The sequence below is a fragment of the Dipodomys ordii genome, unplaced genomic scaffold (genome assembly GCF_000151885.1).
Source record: "Dipodomys ordii isolate 6190 unplaced genomic scaffold, Dord_2.0 Scaffold39, whole genome shotgun sequence".
Taxonomy (NCBI): domain Eukaryota; kingdom Metazoa; phylum Chordata; class Mammalia; order Rodentia; family Heteromyidae; genus Dipodomys; species Dipodomys ordii.
In genome coordinates, this window is record NW_012267255.1 from 9,355,430 (window position 1) to 9,363,878 (window position 8,449).

General features: G+C 51.8%; 1 protein-coding gene across 1 annotated transcript in view; it reads right to left on the minus strand.

Moving 5' to 3' along the window:
• Positions 1-7,528, minus strand: part of LOC105987070 (phospholipid-transporting ATPase IK-like) — a 23,983-nt gene extending 16,455 nt beyond the window's left edge. The window contains exons 1-10 of the mRNA XM_013018227.1: positions 7,450-7,528; positions 6,201-6,292; positions 5,333-5,446; positions 4,567-4,665; positions 3,982-4,043; positions 3,245-3,317; positions 3,080-3,150; positions 2,248-2,330; positions 1,205-1,363; positions 394-482 (exon numbers count right to left, since the gene is read on the minus strand). Coding sequence (XP_012873681.1) covers positions 394-482; positions 1,205-1,363; positions 2,248-2,330; positions 3,080-3,150; positions 3,245-3,317; positions 3,982-4,043; positions 4,567-4,665; positions 5,333-5,446; positions 6,201-6,292; positions 7,450-7,528 — 921 coding nt within the window. The remainder of the gene's footprint in view (positions 1-393; positions 483-1,204; positions 1,364-2,247; positions 2,331-3,079; positions 3,151-3,244; positions 3,318-3,981; positions 4,044-4,566; positions 4,666-5,332; positions 5,447-6,200; positions 6,293-7,449) is intronic.
• Positions 7,529-8,449: the final 921 nt, after the last annotated feature.

Here is an 8,449-nt window from a genome sequence, read left to right on the forward strand (position 1 = left end):
CCATCCATCCATCCATCCATCCATCCATCCATCCATCCATCCATCCACCCATCCATCTATTTATCCATGCAGGCATGCATCCATCTACCCACCCTTCCATTCATCCATCTAGTCATTCATTTATTTATCCATCTATCCATCCATCCACCCATCTGTCTGTCTACCCATCCAACTTCCCATTTCAGTCTCCCAAGTAGGATTATAGGCTTGAGCCACAGTGCTCCAGCTTATAAAAATTAAAAAAATTAAGCAAAGATTCTGGCCTCAAGACCAGCACCAATGATTAGCTTACTGAGGAAGGGGACAGTTTGGGTTTCTTGCAGTAGTGGAGACCACCCCTGCCCCAGCTAAGTGGCTCTCCAATAGCTGCAAGGCCTCTGGTTGGCTGCTCACCATGGCCACCAGCTTGTTCATGAAGAGGTCGACCTTGGTCCTTTTCAAATGGATTTTACCACAGTTCTTCATGATCTTTGTGTCAACACCTGTAGATTGGCATCTATCTGTCACTCCACCCACCAACCCACCCACCTAGTCTTCACATTTACCCACCTATCTCCTACATACCCTTACTCATCAGCTCATTTATCCAACCATCATACCATATCCACCCGTCCATTCCACATATCTACCCACTCATCTACCCACCCATCCACCTATATACATCCATCCACCATCCACTGAACCATCCATTCACCCACCATTCCATAACCTAGCCATTTAACTAACCATCCCATCCATCCATCCATCCATCTTTCCACCCACTACCCATTCACCCATTCCTCTATCCACCTACCCTCCCATCCACCTATTCACTCACCTACTCACCTAGTAGTCACAAATCCATCCATCCACCCTTCCATCTACCTATTCAACCATTCACCAACCCATCAAAACATCCAGTCATCTATCCATTTGCCCATCCACCCATCCACTGAACTTTCTATTTTCTGACCTGGGCCCCTAGAAAGTGGAAAGATGACAAGCTAAAGCACAGGAAGTGCACTCCATCTTCACAATCATCACAAAGGTATTGACTCAGCATGGCCATTTCCTTAGAACCTGGAGCCCAAAGACCCCAAGCCACAGGAGCCCATGTCTCTCAAGAGGTTCATGATGGCCATGCTTAGCTTTGGATGACTTCTGTGTTCTCCCCTTGCCCACCCCCACCCAGCAGGCATGGGCTCAGGGGCTGGCGCAGCTGTACCGGCATAAATGACCAGGCCATAGCAGGCTTCCACATTGCGGATCTTATAGCCCCGCAGGAGCATGTTGCTGATGTCCAGCGAATATGTCTTCTTGTTCAATTCCAGGCTTCCCACAAAGTGATGCATCCGGCTGTTGGGCTCCTCACACAGCACAGTGCCTGCGGTCACCTGGGAGTCAGCAGCCATGGCACGGCTGCTGATAGACCCGGCTCCCATGGTTCGCTTCCATGGCAGGTGGAGGTAGCAGCGAGGGTGCCACCTTCCAGGTCTGATCCTGCTCTGGTCCCTCAGTACCTTAAATTTGCCCCAGTGGCATCTCCACCCCACCACTTGGCCTCCCCTGCAATACTCCAAATTGTTTATGTGACCTCAGGGTCTTTGTACACATCCTGATCTTCCAAACAGATCTGTCCTGCTCTGTTACCCCCTCCTTTGTGTTCCCATCCTCAGATGTGGCTGGTTATGTTTGTGTGACAGCATCATTAATACCTGTGAGCCTCAGCACATGGCATACAGTGGAAGCTTTGTGAAAATGTGAGGAACGAAGGTAAGAAGGGAGGGCCCTTCAAGAGAGCCTCACACAGCAACTACACCTATTGGATGCTGTGGCCATCAAACATCCTGACAGACTGCCACCAGGTGTTTGCAGCCTCTCTCCTGTTTGAGCAATTGGGTTCTGGGTACAAGCAACACTAGGGCTGCATTTGGTGATGGTTTAGTCTTGGTGAGGGTCTTGGATAGCTAGCTTTGAGAGGAAAATGCTAAGAGTGCTAAGAGATAGTGCCCAGGCCCTGAATTCAAGTTAAGAGAGAGAGAGAGAGAGAGAGAGAGAGAGAGAGACAGCGTGCGCAACTAGCATTTGCAATAAGCTATAGCAAATGCTAACTGCATCCACATCACACTCATGAAATGTTTCAGGGTGGAAAATAAGAAACTACAGATGTGTGGGGTGGGAATTCACACCTCTGAAGCATCATGGAAACCACGAGGGGCAAATGGAGCCAGATGTGTGCCCAGGACTTCCTTTCCCGCTCCCACTCACCCTGGAAGGACTCTATATTTTTGGAGCTGGTCAGTTCCTGGTGGGTGACTGTCAGAGCCTGTTTGAACTTCAAATTAGTCTCCCTGGTGACAAAAGGAGGCAGAAAAGGGGCAGAAAGTGATAAAAAAATAGTGGTCATAGATGAAGCCCTGGTTAATTTGTGTGTGTGTGTGTGTGTGTGTGTGTGTGTGTGTGTGCTTGCATGCGCACGCACGTGTTGGGACTGGGGCTTGAACTCAGGGCCTGGGCATTGTCCTTTAGATTTTTTTTTTTTTTTTGTCGGTCGTGGGGCTTGAACTCTGGGCCTGGGCGCTGTCCCTCAGCTCTTCAGCTCAAGGCGAGCGCTCTACCTCCTGAGCTACAGCGCCACTTTCGGTTTTCTGGTGGTTTATTGGAGATAGGAGTCTCACGGTCTTTCCTGCCCAGGCTGGCTTTGAACCGCGATCCTCAGATCTCAGCCTCCTGAGTAGCTAGGATTACAGGCGTGAGCCACCATTGCCCGGCGTCCTTTAGATTTTTTGCTCAAGGTTTGAACTCTACCCCTTGAGCCATACCTGCACTTCCAGTTGTTTGGTAGTTTATTGGAGATAAGAGTCTCACTGACTTTCCTGCCCCAGTTGGCTTTGAATCTTGATCCTCAGCTCTCAGCCTCCTGAGTAGCTGGGATTTACAGGAGTGAGCCACTGGCGCCTGGCTTCTCTGCTTGATCGTGTTCCCCTACTCTGTGACTCATGGACTTTTCCCCACAAAGTGCTCATGACAGGAGACTGGAGCCTCTGGCGGACGCAGCCTCATGCCTCATATTCTAGACAAGACAGGTGCCTCAGCTTACCCATCGATGTCAGCTGTTTCCACGTAACACAAGCTGCTGGGCTCCGTGCTTACCAGCAAGAGCAGGTCGGCCTGGATCAGGCAGGGAGGAGACACTATTGTAGTGGGCATGGAAGACAGGGAGGGGAGTCTCTCCCGGGATCCGCAGGGCTCAGTAAGGACTTACTGGGACGATGCTGTCCTTCTTGAGGCACACCACATCCCCCACGCAGATGTCCTCCCACTTCTTCCACTTGAACCTGCGAGGGCAGGAGTGTGAAGACCTCCCCCCCACCCCCGCCAGGATACCCAACCCCATGGAGAATGAGCAGGGGGTTACCGCGAGGCCCTGCCTAGCTCAGTAGCTGCTTCCCCAGTTAGTCTTTTCTAACTTCCTTTTCCCTCTGCAGGGTCCACATCTCTCTGCTGAGTGACTTTTGGAGTTCTCCTGTCCAAGTTCCAGCCACCCTTTCCCCATTGTCTCCTTTGGATGAACTTACACCTGTAACCCTAGCTACTCAGGAGGCTGAGACTGAGGATCATGGTTAGAAGCCAGCCCTGACAGGAAAGTCCATGAGCCTCTTATTGCCATTTAGCCATAAAAAAGCCACAAGTGGAGGTGTGGCTCAAGTAGTAGAGAGCCAGCCTTGAGCAAAAAAGGCTAAGGGAGAGGATCTAGGCCCTGAGTTCAAGCACCAGGATGGCCACACCAACACACACACACACACACACACAGGTGGAATCAGGTCCTTGGCCTCTTTGTGTTCAACCCAGTGTCTTGATAGACATCATGTGCCTAATAAATGCAGTCCTGGGTCAGAGTTAGGAACATGGGCAGGTGCTGGCCATCCTGCTGGCACCTCTGCCCAGCACTCATTCTCTAGCATGTTCCTCCCCCCCCCCCCAGGCTGTCTCTAGTCTCACCTCTTCCTTCTCAAGATCTGGCAAGGCCTGTTGTTGATGGCACGGTCACTTCTGTGCCGTCCCTGGGCCAATAGAGTGGAATTAGAGAGGTGGCCCTGTCCTCTCTCCCTCTGCTGTCATCCTGGCCAGGTAACTGACCAGCTTCAGACCAGCCACCCCTGCTGACCCCGGGCCTCCCTGGCCCGTGGATGCCACTTACCACCGTCCAGGGAACCTGGATGAAGGCTCCAAGCTGACTCCTAGGGGTAGGAAGAAGGAAGGCCCTGCCTCTCCCCTCAAGAGAGTCAGCCATGCCCAGTGGCCACTAAAAACCACGTGGCCAACAAGGCCAGAGGCCCCCTGCCCATTCTGGCTGCAGAATAAGGACAGCAGAGAGAAATATGGCCACTGGCACGGATAGGTGATGGGCAGAGGGCCCCTGCCCACCATGGCTGCAGGACAAAGATGGCACAGCCCACCACAGCTGCCAGGGCTGATATGTGGCCCACTGCCAACTCATGGCCTCGCAGAGCCAGCCTCTCCTGCCAGGCTGGGACCAGAGCTCTGGGACACACCCTTGATCTCATGTCCCCTGAGCCTACTTACGATGTCATCCACTAGATCTCGAATGGCCCGGATGAAGAGGAGACAGACCAGTGGGGCAAAGAGGGTGAACCAGGGCAGCGTGGAGATCTCGGGAATGCTCTGTACAATGAGATCCACTAGTCACCCGGTACCCTGCTTGTCTACACTGCTTCCTTACCCTCTCCCTCTCCCTCTTTCCGGCCATTCTTCAGGTCTGAGTTTCCATCACTCCCTCTAAGAGCCACCTAAGACCACACAGGCTCTTTCCAGACCCCGCTGGTTCCCTAGTCTCCTGCTGGTCTGTTGGACCCCATGCCCCGCCTAGGGCCTGCATACAGGAGGCGCTCCATCCATGCTTAACAGCTCAGGATTGAGAGCAGAATGGATCACTTTCCCCAGGACAGAAATGGCAAGGGGCCCTGGCACAAGGTTCCCACTGGGAGAAGGAGGAGGGCTCTGACATCCAAACCACGCTGACCTCTACCACCCAGATGTCTAGAAATGGCCTGGCAGGTCCTGAGGATCTCTGGTCTCCCCAGTCTGATGACGGTCACATGGGCATGGGCCGTGGAGATCGTGTGGCCAAGACTGTCCCTGTGGGGAGGGGCTGCCTCCCCTTAGCCCAAGCCCCCATGGCTGTCCTCATATCCGGAGCATCTCCTGTGCACCAGGGACCAAGGTGGCAGGCACCCAGTCATGTGGTTTGGGAGCCCAGTACTAACAGTTCATTATATAGACAAAGGTGGCTCTAGAAGACTTTCCAAAGGTGTCCCTGCTCCTGCCCTACCTGCAGGATGATGATAATGAGGAAGTAGATGTTGGAGGCTCGATGGAACTGCTCATACAGGTTCAGCGGCAGGAAGGTGAAGACGTTGTACTTGGCTGTGCAGATCTTGTTGGTCTGGAAGGAGAGCCACCAGCCAACCCGGTGGGGTGCTGCTTAGGTTCAGGATGCCCTGGTGCCAGTCCTCCTGGCCCCAGCCCCACCAGAGAAGCCACAGCTGGCATTAATGAAACAGCCACTGAGCCAGTGTTTACGGAGCACCTGCTGAATGCACTGAGCAGGGGCCTGCTGCATGCAAAGCCTTGAGCTGGCATTAATTGAACTTGGGCTGAGTGGAAAGTCATTGAGCATTGCCACCAGTATTTCCCAGAGCAAGAACCACACAGGAGATGATAGAAGATTGACAAGCTGCAATATTAAGGCTCTATATTAAGTCACTGTATCACTCTTTTTTAGCCTTTTTTGCTCAAGGCTACCAATCTACCATTTGAGCCATGCCATCACTCTGGCTTTTCACTGGTTAACTGGAGATGAGAGTTTCACAAATTTATCTGCCTGGACTGGCTTTGAATCTGGATCCTCAGGTGTCAGCCCCCTGAGTAGCTAGGATTACCGGTGTGAGCCAGTGTTGCTGCCTTCTAACTAAAAGTGCATTTGGTAAGAAAAATGAGACCAAAATAGTGACATTGTGGTTACAATGAAAGTGTTAAGGGGATGTCTAGAACAGCCAGAACTCAGGGAGCATTAAAAAAAAAAAGGCTCCTACAATGGGTCCTGACAGCACTGTGGTGGTGGTGGGCCAGAGAAGGAAAGCAGAAGTGGGGATGAGGCCCAGAAGCCCTTTTGCTAGGGAGATGGCCAGGCTACTTACATTGTACTTCTTCTTCCTCCAGCACAGGAAGCGCTTCTCGGTGGATGTGGCGTGGAAGGCGTGGTTATTGGCCCTCACCTCCCAGGTGAATGCTGTAGCAAGAGGAGAGCTGAGCACTACTGGGGTACAGAGGACAGATGGACCCCTAACAAGACCTTGGGGCTGGGGATGCCCAATTCACTGCAGGTGATGTTGGACAGCTCCTTTTTTTTTTTTTTTTTTAGTGACAGTCCTGGGGCTTGAACTCAGGGCTTAGGAAATGCCTCAGATTGTTTTGCTCAAGTCTAGCACTCTACCTCTCTCTTTTTTTTTTTGGTCCGGTCGTAGGGCCTGAACTCTGGGCTTGGGCGCTGTCCCTCAGCTCTTCAGCTCAAGGATAGTGCTCTACCACTTGAGCCACAATGCCACTTCTGGCTTTTTTCTTTTTGCTTATGTGGTGCTAAGGAATCGAACCCAGGGCCTCAGGCATGCAAGGCAAGCACTAGCACTCTACCTCTTGAGCCACAGCTCCACTTCCAATTTTTTTTTTTTTTTGCCAGTCCTGGGGCTTGAACTCTGGGCCTGGGCGCTGTCCCTGAGCTGCTTTTGCTCAAGGCTAGTGTTCTACCACTTGAGCCACAGCGCCACTTCTGGCTTTTTCTGTGTACGTGGTACTGAAGAATCGATCTCAAGGCTTCATGCATGCTAGGCGAGCACTCTACTACTGAGCTACCTTCCCAACTCCACTTCTTTTTTTTTTTTTGGTGATAAATTGGAGATAAGAGTCTCATGGATTTTCCTGCCTGGGCTAGCTTCATCCTGACCTTCAGATCTCAGCCTCCTGAGATCTCCTTCTGAGCCCCCAGTGCTTGGCTTTGTTGAGTTCTTAACAATCAAGGAGTAAGGGGATGTTGGGGATGGGCAGGTGATGTGTTCCCTGCACTGTGCTTAAGAGGTGCTGGCACATTTGGATCCCAGGGTTAGCTCCACCTCTTCCTCTTGAGCCACTTTGACTCAGAATCAGACACTGGGAAACCCATCAACACCCATTTGTTTAACAGACAGGGTAAACTGAGGGCTGGCAATGGCAACCCAGACATTTGAGGCCTCACATGCCCAGCATGGCAGCCTCATTTCCTATCTGGAGTCTATCATTCAGTGATGGGGGTTTGTAACCACCAGGACTCTGCAAGGCTTGCTGCACAGGCAGGTGAGTGGTACCCAATGGTTGGCCTGCCTCTCTCTCTCTCTCTCTCTCTCTCTCTCCCACCCACCCACTGTGTGTCTCGATCCAGGAAGGCACCTGTGTCCTTGTCGTCTTCCTTCTCATAGAAGGCAGTGGTGTCCATATTGGTGCACTGTTGGGGAAGAGAGGCACAAGGTCAAGGTCATACTTGTGGCCCTTGCTTTTGCTGGATGCATGGGCAAATCCCTGTGCTTTTATCCCTAGCAGTGCAATAAAGAAAATTAAATATCACTTTCCGTGTCCATTTGCAGTCCACCCCCCTGAGCTCTGAAGATCTAACCATCAGATATGCATCCTCTCTGCGACACTGTCAAACCCAGAGTCCACAATCCCATTCACTAGTGTGCCCAGTTGGTGTTGTGAGGTGGTTTTATCCCTTGGCTCTGATCACCTTCTTTATTTTTTATTTTTTTGGTCGGTTGTGGGGTCTGAACTCTGGGCCTGGGCGCTGTCCCTCAGTTCTTCAGCTCAAGGCTAGTGCTCTACCACTGAGCTACAGCGTCACTTCCGGCTTTTTCTGCTTATGTGGTGCTGAGGAATTGAACCCAGAGTGCATGCAAGGCAAGCACTCTACCACTGAGCCACCTTCCCAGCCCTTTATTTCTCTATCTTGTTCATCTGCTGAACCTTGAGCCTCTCCCAGCACCAAGTACTGAAGGTAATTTACTTATTTTTGTGCAGGTACTAGGGCTTGAATTCAGGGTCTGGGCACTTTACCATCACTTTTTTTTCCCTCAAGGTTGGAGCTTTACCACATGAGCCACAGATCTACTTCCAGATTTTTGCTGGTTAATTAGAGATAAGAATATCAGGGACCTGGGGCTAGGAAGGTGGCTCAGTGGTAGAGCGCTTGCCTTGTATGCATGAGGCCCTGGGTTCGATTCCTCAGCACCACATAAGCAGAATAAAAAGGAAGTGGCGCTGCGGCTCAAGCTGTAGAGCATTAGCCTTGAGCTGAAGAGCTGAGGGACAGCGCCCAGGCCCAGAGTTCAGGCCCCACGACCAGACCCCCCCACAAAAAAAA